This window comes from Lottia gigantea (genome assembly GCF_000327385.1).
Source record: "Lottia gigantea unplaced genomic scaffold LOTGIsca_24, whole genome shotgun sequence".
NCBI classification, from domain to species: Eukaryota; Metazoa; Mollusca; class Gastropoda; family Lottiidae; genus Lottia; species Lottia gigantea.
Window position 1 is genome coordinate 2,344,064 of NW_008708707.1, and position 18,205 is coordinate 2,362,268.

The 18,205-nt window shown below is 33.1% G+C and overlaps 3 protein-coding genes across 3 annotated transcripts; 2 read left to right on the forward strand and 1 right to left on the reverse strand.

The window, feature by feature from the left end:
- Window positions 1-933: 933 nt before the first annotated feature.
- Window positions 934-7,974, forward strand: LOTGIDRAFT_116779 (hypothetical protein; the record flags this gene model as incomplete). The annotated part of the gene is made up of 2 exons (XM_009055364.1): window positions 934-1,681; window positions 7,565-7,974. 2 exons carry the CDS (start codon window positions 934-936, stop codon window positions 7,972-7,974), a joined length of 1,158 nt encoding a protein of 385 aa, XP_009053612.1.
- A 1,239-nt stretch (window positions 7,975-9,213) lies between these two features.
- Window positions 9,214-9,768, reverse strand: LOTGIDRAFT_116702 (hypothetical protein; the record flags this gene model as incomplete). The annotated part of the gene is made up of 1 exon (XM_009055365.1): window positions 9,214-9,768. One exon carries the CDS (start codon window positions 9,766-9,768, stop codon window positions 9,214-9,216), a length of 555 nt encoding a protein of 184 aa, XP_009053613.1.
- Window positions 9,769-11,810: 2,042 nt separating this feature from the next.
- On the forward strand, window positions 11,811-17,450 carry LOTGIDRAFT_116426 (hypothetical protein; the record flags this gene model as incomplete). The annotated part of the gene is made up of 8 exons (XM_009055366.1): window positions 11,811-11,934; window positions 12,415-12,651; window positions 13,162-13,265; window positions 13,717-13,880; window positions 15,258-15,354; window positions 15,670-15,726; window positions 15,996-16,112; window positions 16,764-17,450. The coding sequence occupies 8 exons, from the start codon at window positions 11,811-11,813 to the stop codon at window positions 17,448-17,450; spliced, it is 1,587 nt and encodes a 528-aa protein (XP_009053614.1).
- Window positions 17,451-18,205: the final 755 nt, after the last annotated feature.

The window sequence follows — 18,205 nt, forward strand, 5'->3', positions numbered from 1 at the left end:
CAACACGGAAGAAATATTGTCGTACACGTCTGTGCATATCAAATCAAGTAGTGATAGTAAAGATGAACTTGTGAAATGGATAGTGGTTATATCACTTAATGTTCATAGTATGCATGAATAGTTGATAATGTGGAGTTGGACAAATTGTGTCATTATGTACTAAGTGAACTTTTACAGATACATTAACGTTATGCACTTTTAGATTGATACGTGTTCTTAAAACAAGTTGTTGGTAAAGAACGGATGATAACGAAGACAGTGCCAGTCTCAATATCCGTTAGATGATAACGGATTCTTACGATACATTCCTTTTGGACTGACATATCCTGGATTTTTTATTTTTTTATTAATATCAAGTTATGTCAATATTCACGTGGGAGAAAAACATAGATTATATGGTATACGAGTTAATTTGTTACAGATTTAGGAATTGATAATGTTAAAAACTCCACGGATTCGTCTATTGAATATATTATATGAAACTATGCGGGCAGAGATGTCATTTGGAAATCGGAACGCATGTGGATAGGTTGAAGTTACTGAACAAGGTACAGAGCCCGTCATGTACAAATCAGATTGGTTCGGACTGTATTCAGCATTCAGAACCAGCATTCAAGTATCTCGGAAAGCATAGTCACATACGGAAGTGAAACGTTTGTGGTCAACCTGTTTAATCGGGAAAGACTTATTTCCAGTGTCGAATAGAAGTGACTTGCATAATATTAGATAGGAACGTATTTGCATGTTTTGTTCTAGATACAAAGAATAAACAGCAAAGAAAATCAGTTTGTGTTAGAGAATAACGTCTTCGAACATGTTTTTAAAATTAGCAAGAATAAGCTGTCAATAAGATCATTCTATGTTGGATATAAACGTATTCGAATAGTTCTGAGCTATTCCTATCGCAATAAAGGAAATTAATATAACTACAGGATGTGCCATGCGGAAGACTTGTTATTCGTCAGTTTAAACGGTTTTTGTGTTACCAAGCAGGAATTCGCTTTAAATCTATGTTTAGCCGTGGTGGGAATGTTTATTATTTTGATTAACCTTTTAGCCGTGGTGACATTGATAAAGCATACCGATATGGAGGAGCCGACCAATTATTTTATAGCCAATTTAGCCATTGCAGATACATTTATTGGCATTTTCCTTATCTACGACGTCTTCTACAATATTTTACAGTTCAAATTCTACATAGAATGTGTTTTACGTGTCGGTTTATTCATTTCTGTCAATATAGCTTCCGTTTTTAATTTAACCACTTTGACATTGGATCGTTATATTAAAGTTACCAAACCTTATAAATATCTGGCGTTTTTCTCCCCCAGAAAGGTTAAAGTAGCGGAAGCCTTGATATGGATTGCCTCCATAGTTTGTGGAATGCTGCCGTTTTTTGGATGGAGTACGCTGGACATATTTGAAATCTGTAATTTTTTTGGCATTATGTCTTGGACGTATTTGTTATTCATTTTAAGCGTGTTTAGTATTCCAAGCTGTTTTATCGTATTTGCTTACATTCATTTCCTAATGCTGGCCAACAAGCAAAGAGAGGCTATCTCCTCACAGATGTCATCCTTCCGTGGTGCCGGAAACAGTAGAAGAGAACGAAGAGCTTTAAAGTCATTTAAAACAGCTTTCATTATCGTTGGAGCATATTTCCTTTGCTGGGGACCAGTTGGTAAGCACTTAACTTCTTTTTTCACCAAGACAAATGCTAAAAGTGCCATTTTTTTGCTCAGAGGACAGCTGATAGGAAGTTAAGTTTTAGATGTCATTTACATAAATGTCTCGAAGCCACCCTTTGCGAGGTAGGGTATGTGCGTCTTTCAAGAATATCTGCGGTTAGATTTGTCAACTTGGCATCCCTTTCGAATGGCCAACACAGCTAATAATTTGATATTCACGCTTCAGACATATGCATTGAAGTAAAAGGTCAATATGGTTATACAGTACGAGTATATCAAATTTCGACAAAAAACAAGCTGCCTTGAATCTCTGACATGGATGTCGTCTAATTGAAAATCGCACACGCAGAGTGACATCGCGTGTTCCAAAAGGTCTGCGAACCTCACACCCGCACCCACCATTTAACATGTCCATTTCTATAATGTCAAGCAATATAATTGGTGATAATTTCTGAATTGAAAATGTGTATTGTACAGAAAGTCATGTAACCCGGCGCCGGTAGATAATTATATCTAATGTTCCTAATAACAATTTCATTTGCAAAATGCCAAGTTCACGATCATAAACATTAACTAACTCGTCTTCCATACCTTGAGAAAAGGCTCATATTTCAGACAATTTTCAATTAATGACAATAAATGACATAACGCATCAGCTGCTACATGTTTCGATAGAATCTCTTCCGATTAACATAATTCGGCACTTAAACAACAATATCAATTTATTCTGCACTTAAAGAGGCTGGTAGAAACCTATGTCCAATTTTTTTTTTACATAAATCACTTGATAAATCATTCTGTCGCAAGTAAAAGGTTGATTTTTTTTTTAAAGTAACGAGGAATAGTATAATAATAAAGCTTCCAAGGCAATGACTGGGTTTTGATTAAACATTAAACCAACATTCAGTTGTTATCAATGCGAAAGTATGTCTATGCATACAGTCAAGATGTCTATAATATGCACCCTCATATTCCATTAATATATTTCAACGATATTATTTTAATCAACTTCTAGGAACAGATAAGTGGGACGTATGCCCAATTTCATTTCCATCGATACCTTATTGCCTTTATCTTATATTTTATCTTATATTTCGTATGAGACGACATGAAAAGGGCGTTCTGTAGCCTGCGCAATTACAATTATTTAAAAAAAATCATAAGTCAAATGCCGATGTGTTGCCAATCTTTCCCCACTATTCCTTCAATAGCATAAAGGTAAAGTAGTTAAAACTGGCACTTCCGTCGTTTGGATTGGACAATGATAAACAGATATGCTTGTGGTAAAGCAACAATTTAGCCTATTGCAAACTGTATGTGTTACTCGTTTTACTAGACCATTCAAGAGAAGAATAGCAGTCGGTCGACACAACTGATTTCATTTCATTAATTCAATTCATTCATTTCAATTTTCAATAACGCATGAATTCACATACAGAAGTCTTATCATCAATGTAGATTCATTTCTTGATTGCTTTCCTATTTGATAGCAATGGCAATCTGAGAGTCCGACTCTACCACTACGATTAAATTACATTAGTTTATTGTTAACACAAGCTGGTACAATAAATTGCATTGAAGTTTTCTGATAGAGGATTCGGCGTTTAAATATCGACAATATAAGTTTCGGAGACCAGTTTCAAGAAATTCTATCTTTGGATGAATTTAGTGTTTCGACCATCGGAGTAACCAAACACTAAAATCGATGTTGAATGTAGCTCTATTGAGTTAGGTGTTGCTTTAAATATGAATTTGATCTTAGTTTTAATATAATAGAAAGCAGTAATGCATCATTAGTGTTAGCATTAATTAATAAAAATGAAATAAAGTCCTAATTTCAGTTATTGATAAATCGATATTGAGGTAGAAATAATTTATTAGTATATCGAATATTCGCTCACACTGATAGAAAAAATCTTAATACACAAATGTCAAGTTAATGTGAAATTCAGAAAATGATCTAGGTCAAATCCTGATTTGTAAAGTCTATATAAATATAATGTACATGCATTTTAGTTATCCTGTAGAAAAGGGAAAGGAATGAAGTTTTACTTCTATTTTTCTGATCCAAGGTTGGTTAATCAAGACATGCAACGCAATGCAGTGTGTACTAGTGAAATTTTGTATGGACAGTGGCATTAGAATTGTTCTTTTCAGATTTCCAATTTCCAAAGATCTTTAACGTGAACATCTGGCAATAAACGGGCCCTCGCTATATTGCCCATCAAGACGATCTACATCTGTGACCGGAGATCAATGGGGTTGAAGAAACTAGTGATATCATCCTGACCTAGGATAAAAATGTCACAATGGATGGATTGGGCTACAAATATAATCATTTCTGAAGGTGTACTGATCGAAGAATCGTGATATCAATATCTTGCTTCAGATGTATTTTGATTGAAAAGACATTGACAATTCGTAGTTATAAGTATTCAATAATTTGTCATATTCCATAAATTGTCATATTCGGAAAATGCAAGAGAGTCATCTATTATCATAGCACATGTGGTTACTGATCGTTCCATACAGATGAATAGCGTTGGGAGACAACACTGGACGAATCCCACAGTCAATAGTATCAAGATTATATGACAAAAGTAACCTCCTATTGCATTTAGCATTCAAATGCGTGTCATGTGATACTACAGGCGGGCAAATAACTATTTCGAAGGAGCTGATAATATAAATATTTAATTTTGATAACAATGAATCTGGAAAAATCTATAATTATAAACAAAATATACACCATTCTTCAATATTGATCACACATGTATTTCTTTAAATTGGGTTAATAATATGGTTTCAATAATCGAGTCATTAAATCACTTGTTTGATGCCAAAATTAACCACTTCCACATGTTTGGTGAGGTTGAGCTGACAACCAATCTATTTGAAATACATATCATCAATAACATCTTGTTTAAGAATACCAAAAGATTTTTGTATCATGAATGAAACGCACGTAGCAATGAGCCTTAACTAGGTAGTCCAGACTCGTTTTTTGCCAGAAACAGAACATAATGAACTGTTGACAATTGCACTCGAGTAAACTTGATCCAGTTTCCGCCAGATGGTGTCGGCTGTAAGGAGTCGTTGAAAGGCTGCTCTCGGATTCTGTAAATGTTGGAACGAAACGAAATGGAACATGTAGGTTTTTAGGTCACCCCGAGACGTACAATAGGCCAAAAAATTTAATAGTTTGCAGGCAGTACTAAACAAGGAACCTATCTTTAATTTGCAGGACACTATATTATCTTCTGTCTTGACATTTACATCCGAAAACACTATCAGTTTCTAATTGATTATTGTTAAGATTGGGACGGGAATATAGTCTTACGTAGTGTTTCTATATTCAAATATTCTGATGGTTTACTCTATTCCGGTCGATATAACCGTAGCTTCGGTCATCCTAGCCTCAAATATAGCCTAGGGATACAAGGAGGGTACTTTGTTTAGGCATGGCATTTAAACGATCGGCGTGTATTGGAAGACTGTATTTTTCTTGTCGACCCAACTGCAAATCGGAATAGTTAATATTTCAATGATAAAACTAAAAGATCAACCCAAAAAGATTAAAACAGTTATCTTGATGTTTTACGCGGAATGTCAAAGTGAAAATTTGTGTCAACTCCTTTCCGATGTCCGACTGTCGAGGGGTCCTAATCAACACGGGGCCTCGAGTCATTGTCAAACCACTGGGCCGCTTTTTTCATGTTGCTCTTCCAGAGAAAACTGGTTAGAAAAAACCCTCAAGTTTTGTTTCAGGATAGTAAGCCACCGCGACCCCACAAATGTCAAAGTGATTGTATTTTTATCATATAGAATGCTAGGTCGGATCTATTGGTTATGAAATGATTTATGGGGTTCAAGCTATTTTTGTGTAGATTAAAAAAATATCAAGAAACCTGATACCGCTGTTCAATATGAAATACTTATTCACTTATGATTGATATACTTCCTAACGTAAAAAGTTCGTTGGTTGCTACTTATATTTTTCGTTTTGTGGTTCGGATCGTTAGTACTTGGTTTATTTATTATCAATGTTTATCAGACAGTTTCCCGATATTGTCATTAATTTTTTTTTATGTGCTTTTGTTGTTGTTTATTTTGTTGGTGTATAATACAGTCCTTGGTCGTTATTTTGAACCCTAAAGTGCAGATATTTCTTTACCCAAAATATGGATAAACAAACAAACAAATAAAAGAAACAAAAGCACATCAACAAAACAACCAACAACAAAAGCACACCAACAAAATAAACAACAACAAAAGCACATCAACAAAACAACCAACAACAAAACCACACCAACAAAGTAAACAACAACAAAAGCACATCAACAAAACAACCAACAACAAAACCACACCAACAAAATAAACAACAACAAAACCACATCAACAAAATATACAACAAAACCACATCAACAAAATAAACAACAACACAACATCAACAAAATAAACAACAACACAACAAAACAAAAATCAAAAACAACAATACCAGCAACAACTACCAAAAACAACAATACCAGCAACAACAAAAAAAAACAACAACATGTACATACATGTAAAATGTTAAGAAACTTAATATAATCATCCGTTACGTTTGAGGAATTGCGAAATTCGAAATAATTCAGTAAGCTTGTGGCCAAGTTTCATGGCGAACAACCTTTTTTTTGGCGACTATATTCCTTCAAGACATACAAAACCCAGACAATTCTGCACAAGCAGATTAAATTGTATACAACAAACAAAGATGACTTGGCGTGTTGCACGCCTTCAGCGATTGTTACATATAAAGATTTCCAATTGACGATATTGATCTGATTAAGTTTGTTGAAATCTGTAAAGTCTGTATATACAGAGATTGCTAATTTCATTACCTGAATGTTGAAGAAATGGCTGCGAGTCTGAAAATCTGATGTTTCAATTAAGGACTTTCAAAATATACCTCGATAAGACTCGCAAAGACCCGAATATTCGAATTAATTTTTTGAGGTGCCCTCAAACTAGATCCGACACAACAGGGTATGGGGACAAAATAGAAGCTAGATCCGACACAACAGGGTACGGGGACAAAATAGAAGCTATAAAACGTCGGGGGAAGTTGTTAGAGTACAATTCATATTGTTTTTTTGTCCTGCCGTTGAGTTCGTGTCGGATCTGGTAGTGCATAGACGCCTAAAAATTACCGGTTTGACTTTTGATCGAATCGACATCTCAGCATTGCATTTAGTTATACCAAAAATTCTATTTTCTATCTCAGGCTGATTTATGGCAAGGGTAATAACTCAATTTCGAACATGATTTGTAGGCGTAATAACTAAAATACGCTTTTTTTTAACAATAAATCAAATTTATTGCTTTAACTTTGCAATCTCGATGACTTTCAAATTTGCTATTTTTTTTGTTGATAAAGAAATTTTAATTAAAGTTTTTACACTATAATCTTATACAATTATAACAGTGATGCCTATCTAAGTGAAATTCAAAGGTAGTCTTAAGATGTTATTTGATGAAATCCGAAAGAGTTTGGCTTTGGAATCCTTACAATACGTCATTTGCTCGAATACGTCGAGAAAAAAATGTGGCCTGGGGTTCTAACCTCGGACGTCGTGAAAGTTTTGATCTTGAATAAGTCATTATAATAGTCAACCCAGATGTAAAAGGGGACACGTAATCATTGCCAGATCAATGTTAAAAGGTTTGGCCGAGGACCAGATGGTAGACAGGATCCTTCGAAAGTTTTTAACCTCGTAAAAAAATGTTTCTTTCTTTCTTCTTGTAACCGATAATATGTATCCGCCATTGTTTACGTAAGTTAACGCATTGATATAACGGAACTTTTTTTTTATTTTCAGGTATGTTTACCTTAATAGTAATTGTATCAGATATAGAGAAGTCTATGGCCATCTCACCAAACGTTGTGTTTGTTTATTTACTGGGTATCGGAGTATTCAACAGTATCCTCAATCCTATTATTTACGCTTCTAAGATCAGTGTGTTCAGAAAGAAACTTCATAGAATGTTTTGTGTTAGTCGTATTCAAGAATTTAAACGAAATTCTATCAGATCGTTGTCTAATGCATTCAGAACGTCGGTCGCACAAGTCAATAGAGGGTCCAACGCTTCGAACGAATCGGGACGTTCCTATGGATCCACCCAAGATGAAACGAGAGTCACAACGATGAATTCTGGGGATAATGGAAACCACATTATTTACGTTAAACCACATGAAGAATCCGAAGAACAGGAAAATGATAGAAGACTTTCAGATGTGCAGTGCTGAAATCATTGGGTTTTCATATCATTTTTACTTAACTTATTGAACAGCTCATGAAACTGCATCTATATGACTATTTATAGTTCTCCATCGCGAGTAGCCCCTTTTGATTGCACTTTCAGATCAGTCATCGACTGGTTAAGGGTCCAAGGGCTATTCTTTTGAATTGGGAGGTACGTAATGTACCTGCATGTAGTGCTTCTAAAAACAGTACTCCGAACACTTGTTAAGGGTCGGCGTGATTTTTCTTTTTAACCGAATTGAAACTAGTCTTAGAGTATTCAAGAATCAAAAGAGGGTCTAACGCTTCGAATGAATGGGGACGTTCTGATGGATCCACCCAAGATGAAACGAGAGTCACAACGATGAATGCTGAGGACAATGGAAACCACATTATTTACGTTAAACCACATGAAAAATTCGAAGAACAAGAAAATGATAGAAGATTTTCAGATGTGCAGTGCACAGGCAATGTAAACATTCCGGAACATCTCTGATTTCATTGTGAACTGTTAAAAGCTTTGGTCTTCCAATGTCATTGGTCTCTTGGATAGAAGATTCTCAGTTCTAATATCATAATCTTATTTTATCACATTGCTGTATTTTTTAATTGATTTTTCAGTCGACGGTGTGCTCGAGTCGACTAAATCGAGCAATTGTTCAAATTAACCAAGATGGCACCATTTCCTACAAGTGGAATATGCCAAAATATAAAAGGTTTTGTTGTGGCGTTTCTGCTAGCCATGCATCTTACCCAAACCTTAGAATAGAGGTTGAAAAAGCTTTCACACTCCTCCCACTCTCAGGTTTCTTAGGGACAGAAATGCCAGTGAGCCCCCTTAAAGATTCGGTGGCCTCCCACCTTACAACTGATTCAAAGAAACGCAACTGATCTTGATCATTTTCTATCCTATTCACTGTAAAATATTGGGATTAGGGTGGTTGAAAGTAACAAGTTACTAGTCAACATAAGGCTTGCACTGGGTATAATATGGATAAGAATTTGTGATTCTCATATTGGACGAAGATCAGTAAATGAAAGTAAAGAGATAACAGGGGTTCCAAAGGTTGGGAGAAGTAATGTAAGCATAGTAATATATTTTAAAAATCTTTATTATACCAAGATAGGACCAGGAACAAATTGCCTGGCCAAAGTTATTTCCAAATGAAAATATTATCATCATTATCGTAATTGTAATAGGAATGTTTGGGTCAAAGTTTTCATAACATTAAAATAAATAAATTTTATTCGTCATTTGTTTTAATTAATTTAGATTTAGTTTTTAACAACTGTCTATATTCTAATTGAAGAGAAGACAAAGTCTGTTGTAAGTTGGCTATGGAGACTGAAATAGTTACAGCATCTTTAAAACCCTGTTGACTTTTACGTAAATTTTGCGGCACCAGGACTCCAAACCATTTTATTGGATCAACTGGAACTGGATCTTCAGACTTGCCCGATTCCACACCATCGATATTTTCTGGTCCCTGTTTTCTATTCCTTAAAGAGTTCTCTAGCTTTTTGGTGGTTTGAGCTCTCAATGAATGCACTTGAAACATCTCTGAAGATTTCTGTTCTTTGTCATTTACGTCGACCTTAGTCAAAGCCACCATAGAATCACTAAATTGGGAAGTACCAACAGCTTTAACTCCCATATTATACCGTGCCCGAGACAGGTTCAGAAATCCATCTTTCATATACTGATCTAAAATAGACCGTTCTGCATACAGCTGTTTTAGATTTTTGAAATAGTCCATAAGTAATTGATCTAACTGAATACAAACTTCTTTAAGTTCCATCGTTATCTGAAATAGAAATAAAGACTCGTGGATCTGATGTTGGTAGGTGATTGTGAAACAGATGTACTGAGTAAAACGAACGTTTTAGTAGAACGTAAAAACAACGAATGATACACAGTTTTACAAACTGGAGAACATCAACAAGATATTATAAGATCCTGAGTAATATTTGAAACCTACAGATGTATCCAAACTTACTATACAAAAGTAACATGTCAGATCCAAGAAGGAAATCACAAGAGGCATGCCAAAGATGTAAAGGGGTACAGCAGTTTGCATATTTGTTTACCGTCCGAATAAATGAACTAAGTACTAACGATCCAAACTGCAAAACGAAACCCAGAATTTATTGGCAATACATTGACAGCATTAGACCACCGTCATTTACTATGTAACTCTTCGACATTTTACCTAAGAGTGTGAAAACATTGCGAAAACAGTGAAAATGTACTTTCTACATGTTGGTCAAACACACTTCAAGGGAGGTAACTTGGTAAAATCAGAATTATCAAGAAAAATGTCGACATTTGATTTGAAATAATTCAGTTAAAAATTGATTTCTTTATTGATTTACAGCAGAATTTCAGAACACTTTTCATAAAAGATTTTCTAAATCTAATTTAAAGAAAAAAAAGAATAAATATACATCTTTCTAATGTAGGTCAGTCACACTTCAAGGGAGATAATTTGGTAAAATAAAACAATATTTAAGATAAATGTTAATATTTAAAATGTGATTATATGATATTGAAGTAATAATAAGAAGAGTTATAAATTATATAACTCTATGACATCTTATAAACATCAACAATACGGTATAAACCTCTCTTCCTGCATGTAGGTCAACCACACTTCAAGGGAGATAATTTGAGTGATATTATTTGTTATAAATTTGAAACTTTCCTGGTCTACATTTCAGAATGTTCACATTTCCAGTGGGTATTTATACAGAAGAGACTATCTTTTGATAAAATATAGGGCCTACGTTAGTAAATAATACTTCAGTTAAAGGGAGAGGTAGATCTCGTAATGTTTCAATAAAACTAAGGAGTAGCCTAGTGTACCCTAAAATTGTGTTCCTTCCGTATATTACATAATGTTTCAATTTGTCAATAAAAACATTAGTAGACAAATACTGGACAATTAATTACCGGGTGACCAGATAATTAGCTTAGGACCTAATTACAGACTGCCTCCAAACTAATTGATCATTGATGGCTTTGTAATATCAAAATAGACCTGTAAGTTGTCATCCAATTTTGTATTTCAACAGGCAATGAATGATATATATGACATATACCTGATGTCCGAACTGTGATCATATCAAGAAAAATTAGCTAGACCAACAGCCTTACAATGCACCACACAACATTCACAATTCATACTTCTCATGTCCGAAAGAAATATAGGATTAGTTGAGACCAAATGTTAAAGAACAAAAAAAAAGACCTTAAAATACAGTAGAATGAAAACCTTGACTCATGACTTTATGACAATGACACGTATAATGTTGGTTGTGGTCTGAGCCGTTCAGAATGTAAAACATATTATTTTCTATATTTCCTTGACATAAAACGTTTATAAAGTAACCTTTAATTGGCATCTTGAAAAGAAAACCATCATGACTCACCTTAAGTGTCAACGTTTGCTATAAGAGATCAATAATCATACAAATTCGGCTCGTATTGTAATATATTGGATTTTAATCAGAATGTAAACAAACTAGGAGTTACTTCCCTTACTGTTATAAAATTCCGATTTACGTTGAAAACGAAACAATAAAAATAAAACGTAATATGACAATTAAAAACTACCTTTTAAATTCTCAAGAAAGCACTGAAATTTCGTTCATTGATATTACTTATTGATAGGCCGACACGACAACAATTCCAAATAAATCTGCAAAATGCAAAGATATTCGTTTTTTAGCCATATGTCGCGTGAAATTTGTACGTACAGGATGTTTATATTTTTCAAGAAAACCTAATAAATTCTTTAATTTCTGAAATATAGCAAATTAAATGATGAATAGTTCACAAGAAATGCAGGTTAATGTCTTAGATCTGCCAGAGGAACTGGTTGAATATATTCTAGGATTGATTTCTCCTTATCAAGACTTGAAAAATGCTTCTTTGGTGTGTAAACAGTGGAATCGACTTGTGAAAGGTTAGTTCCAAACATTCTGCGTATATTTTATTCTTCCCCTGTCAACAGTTATGTTGTCTCTATTTGTTGATCTAGACATGAGCTGTTCCACTTAATTCATAAGGATACTGCCATAAGTACCGGTATGTTTAGTCAATGAGACAGTAGCTACTTTTAGGGGCAGGGTATTCGGTAACTTGCCTATACTTTAAAACACTAGATTTATGGTCAAATTGAAAGCTAATCATACCTTCAAAAGTGCACACTTAATGCTCAGAACAACATATCCACACTATCAACACCTAATTATGATTATTTATCAAAAACTTCAGATCAATCTGCGAGTACCTGATAGTAGAAAATATAAAATGTATTCCCCATTCTTCTGAAGCAGTATTGCCTATCAAAGATTTGTAACAGGAGGTCGTGAACTGTCAGAAAGAAAGACTTTAATGATGAGACTGTATGTCTATATTTTATCACAAAATTCCTAAATTTCAGGTGTCACATCGAAGATCATTCGAAGTTTTAATCTGGCAACACAGACAGGAAAGATAAAATGGACAGCTATAAAGGTGGACGCTGGTCAGACCATATCCAAACGATATTCACATTGTGCTTGTTATTTTGATAAATCATTGTACGTGTGTAGTGGTTGTACTGTTACTAATACAACATTTAATGATATCTGGAGGTTTGATCTGACAACAAGACAATGGGTTAGACCATTAGCAGTAGGTATGTATCTGCTGATTCAGTTTGATTTACATAGTCATGGGGACCGTTTGACTTTTGGAGGTTCCCCTTTTTGGGATCATTTTGACTTCCTATGATCCATCTTCTTGAAGTTATAATCTGAAAACTAGACAATAGGCTACAATGTGGAGTAGATATTCAGTAAACAACTGTAATCAAATTTTATTACCCTCACAGTCCAGTTCTAATGACAATACAATTAACTTAACAGGCTTGTCTCTTTAGAACAAGTTTTTTAAAAACAAGGGCAAATTGTGAGACAGCAAAACCAACAGGGGCTACCATATTGATTTCATACAACAAAGTGTCGGAATTACTGGAATAATAATTTAGATAGTGGAGACATTTTTACTCATGAGGCAGAATAGAAAGGTTTTCTGATTGTGCAGAGCATAACTTACTGAAAATTTGCTGTTAATCCAGCCATTTCAAATTTAATATATAGTTGAAATCTCCCTTTCTTTTGGAATGACAGTAATATTTTTTTTACAGGAGCCTATCCCTCTCCTAAAGGTTGTGCCTCTATGGTTGTATATAAAGATAATTTAGTTTTATATGGTGGATGGAGTCACCCTACTCCTTATCCTTTACACCAGGTACTTTATTTACTTTCAAAATTCAAGTATGTGCCTGTTGGCATTTCATAGATGTTGTTATGGTCTCTGCAACACACTTTTTCATAGTTCATGGTAGCCTAGACCATGCTTGTGGAACTGATGTAATTAATAAATAAACATATGATTTTTGAACAAGCCAATCAGCATGCTTCTGCATAAGTTTTTTTTTTTTTTAAAAATATAAACACACACCTAAAACTCAAGAATATATGAGTACAATCAACCTCATGGTGTGAATATGTTGAATGCATATACAAAGCGTTTAGGGAAAATGTGAACCATTTATTAATAAAGGGATGTGATGTAAATGGATGAACAATAAATGAATTGGAAGTTTATTAGATTTTTTGTCCCCTGCTAATCCATCTTTTCACTACATTTTAATATTGAAACTAATTGATATTAGGCCATCTCTTATTTTGTTTTTCAGACATCCAAATTTTTCTCTGAGCTAGATATGTTCAACCCAGAAACTAATCGTTGGACTCATGTCTGCTGTATGTCCCCAACTCCTCCACCCATGGCAGGACATTCTGCTTCTATTATTGGAGATTATATGGTTGTCTTTGGTGGCTCAATGGCACCTGGAGTAGGGTGAGTAAAGTATTTGTGTTTATATTCTTTTATTTTACAGAAGTAATGATGTTTATATCTTTCATTGTACTGAAGTAATGATGTTTATATATTTTATTTTACAGAAGTAATGATGTTTATATCTTTAATTTACAGAAGTAATGATGTTTATATCTTTTATTGTACTGAAGTAATGATGTTTATATATTTTATTGTACTGAAGTAATGATGTTTATATCTTTTATTTTACTGAAGTAATGATGTTTATATCTTTTATTGTACTGAAGTAATGATGTTTATATCTTTTATTGTACTGAAGTAATGATGTTTATATATTTTATTTTACATTAGTAATGATGTTTATATCTTTTATTTTACAGAAGTAATGATGTTTATATCTTTTATTTTACAGAAGTAATGATGTTTATATATTTTATTGTACTGAAGTAATGATGTTTATATCTTTTATTGTACTGAAGTAATGATGTTTATATCTTTTATTGTACTGAAGTAATGATGTTTATATATTTTATTTTACAGAAGTAATGATGTTTATATATTTTATTGTACTGAAGTAATGATGTTTATATCTTTATTTTACTGAAGTAATGATGTTTATATCTTTTATTGTACTGAAGTAATGATGTTTATATCTTTTATTGTACTGAAGTAATGATGTTTATATCTTTTATTGTACTGAAGTAATGATGTTTATATCTTTAATTTACAGAAGTAATGATGTTTATATCTTTTATTGTACTGAAGTAATGATGTTTATATCTTTAATTTACAGAAGTAATGATGTTTATATCTTTTATTGTACTGAAGTAATGATGTTTATATATTTTATTGTACTGAAGTAATGATGTTTATATCTTTTATTGTACAGAAGTAATGATGTTTATATCTTTTATTGTACTGAAGTAATGATGTTTATATATTTTATTGTACTGAAGTAATGATGTTTATATCTTTTATTGTACTGAAGTAATGATGTTTATATCTTTTATTGTACTGAAGTAATGATGTTTATATATTTTATTTTACTGAAGTAATGATGTTTATATCTTTTATTGTACTGAAGTAATGATGTTTATATTTTTTATTTTACAGAAGTAATGATGTTTATATCTTTAATTTACAGAAGTAATGATGTTTATATCTTTTATTGTACTGAAGTAATGATGTTTATATCTTTTATTGTACTGAAGTAATGATGTTTATATCTTTTATTGTACTGAAGTAATGATGTTTATATATTTTATTTTACAGAAGTAATGATGTTTATTATTTTATTTTACAGAAGTAATGATGTTTTATTATTTTATTTTACAGAAGTAATGATGTTTATATCTTTTATTTTACAGAAGTAATGATGTTTATTATTTTATTTTACAGAAGTAATGATGTTTATATATTTGATTTTATCGAGTGTGTTTGGCGCAAGGAAGTTACAATTGGTGCCAAACCCAGTCCAAGATATGGTCAATCTCAGGTCTTTATTTTCAATTTATTACATACTGTTTTTAAACCTTTGAAAATATTTTAAAAATATCTGCCCTTATTCAATCTTTATTTCAAATTTATGGAATAAAATGACAATTTAACTTTGTGGTCTTGTAAGCTGTACAGAAATACAAACCTACAATGCAGCATCAAGTCTACTGCCTGTTACAAGGTATCCAACCGTATACATATAGCCATTAACAATTTTTACATGTTTTTGACAATCTGACATTGAGTAAATAAAAAACTAAATTTAAAATTTTCTTAGAACATGAATGAAAATGTGATGTGAACTTGTTTGTAGGTTACATTAGACAACAATCATATATTGATCTTAGGAGGATGTGGAGGAGCTAATCAGGTAAGTAGGTTATATTGTCAAGATCAAGAAAAAGCACGAATTTGTATTCTTCTTTGAAATTTGTGACCTGCCATAGCAAAATGACTAACAGTTACCTTAATTCCTAAACTGAAGTATTACCGAGTTTTGTTACCCATGAGTCAAAACTTTTAATTAAAATATATGACATATGATGACAATGGGTGATTGGGTATTTCAACTCTAAAAAGTCCATTATATAGTTGTTGTATTTGTATTCCAACCAGACCAAAATTGGTTTCTGTCTTCAGATATTATCAGATGTATGGTTATTAATACTTAATGAAGATCAAGCTAAATGGCAAGAGATCAAGTTGGAAAATACAGAGTATGCTGCCCCTCAACTCTGGTGTCATCCAGCATGTATGGTAGGTTTAAAAAACAGGGCTGCTAGAGGCAGCAAATCATTACATATTTCAAAACAAATCAATATCTTAAATATTAATTCTCAAATTAAATGGCTGTGATATTGAATCATTCTTGGATGAACCTAGTTACAGTTTGATTATTACAATGAAATGCTGTAAAATGGAATTAGAAATATTAAATCAGAACCCTTAACCTGTTGTTACAGAATTTAATGCTGTGCAATCTTCAGACAACTGATCTATATTAGCCTGTGTCTCTACTTGTTCTTGTCTTTGCACTTTGAGCAGATGAAAAAAAAGAAAATGAATTAAAATCTTGCTTTACAGATTTTCACATATCAACTCTTGCAACTCTTCAACAGAACTATATTTTTTGTGATCTGGCTCAGAAATGATCTTAACATATGTTTCCTCCCTTGAACATGTTTCTGAATTACATTGGTTTTGAACACTGTTTCTTATAAAGGGCAATGGACCATTCACATATTTTGTGTGTACTTCAGTAGATAAAACCCAAGCTCATTAAACGATTCAATCAATTCAGTGATTAATAAATAAATCACAAAAGTTCATTTCATTCCTTCAAATGAGTTTCTTGCCAAACATGTCTTCATATTCATCCATTCATTCCTTCATTTCATTCATTTTTAGGTTGATAAGTGTATGGTAGTGATAAGCAAATCTGCAAAACCTTCTACTCCTCCTTCACCAAAACCCTTACCACATCGACCAGTAGTACCTCCTAGACCCCACTACTATAATCCATTACTTCATGAACCAGCACCATCACATCCTCCTCGCTTCCAAGAACCTGATGACAGTTCTAGTGATGACAGCGCTTCAGAGGATGTAAATCTCAATGTCAGCAATGATGGATTTGTCCATCCAAGAGAAGTGAGCTCTTTAGGAACAGCAAGTGTACGAGGTGGATTACCATCAGTAAAACCCAATGCTATGTCAAACAGACAAAAACAGTTAGACACTTTACGAAAATATGAAGAGCGCTTCAGAGCATCGACAACAAAACCAAGTCCAAAACTGGAGGCTCAAGAGACTCCTCGTGAAACTCGTGTATCACCTATGTTTCTTCACGTGTTAGATATTCAAAATGTGATATCTTCAGTAACAGCCACTTGGAAACCATATCATGAAGTAGTTACCACAGATACACCAGAAGAGACTGTGTTCTTTAGTTTAGTTCAAGGCCGTGGGGAACTGATCATGTTTGGAGGAATTGAGAAAGACATTAGTTCCATGCAGAGAGGCAAAACAATAGAGTCTCTGTCAGTTAGTAATACTGTTCACATAGTAAGTGCCAGTGATTTCAAATTGGGATAATGGATTGTGTAATTTTTTTAGGTCATATTTTAGGTGGTCTGAAATTTTCAGAGCTATTGCTTTTATCTCTACAGTTACAAATTAGCTCATGATATCTTTGTGTCAGGTTTAAAAGCTTCAAAATGTAATCAAAATGCAGATTAAGAACGGACAAGGTTTCTGGTAAAATCTGTTTTCTTCCATGATCTGACCAAACTTTTCTTTATCTTTTGTTCAGTGAAAATTTAAACCAATGATGTTCAATGTATGATTTATTTTGTCATGTAAAACTTTTATTGAACAAGGCCTTACAATTTGATCAGGTCATGGAAGACAAACTGAGTTCACCACTACAGAAAACCAAAATGAAGACTATATATATAGCAATTTCACTATCATCATTGTGTAAAGTTATGTGAAAAAGTAAATAAATTTAATATATATAATGGTCTTTTTGTATCAAGAGAATTTGACTGATGCAATTATGATCAGCTTAAACAGAAGTAATCTGTTATGGTTTCACTGAACATGGTCAACACTACATGGTTTTGGGTGGATTTGAATAAAATGCCAACTGTTTTTCGAATAAGGCAAGGGGGATAACCAATAACTGTCTACAGAGATATTTTCAGTTTCAACTCGTCTGATCGATCTAAATGTGGATTCAAAGTATCTCCGAATAACTCTTCAAAAACTTCTAAATGAAACACGTCTGAGATGCGTTTATGGGAACTTCTTACTGATGCCGTAGAACCGAGTTTTAAAGACAAAATATA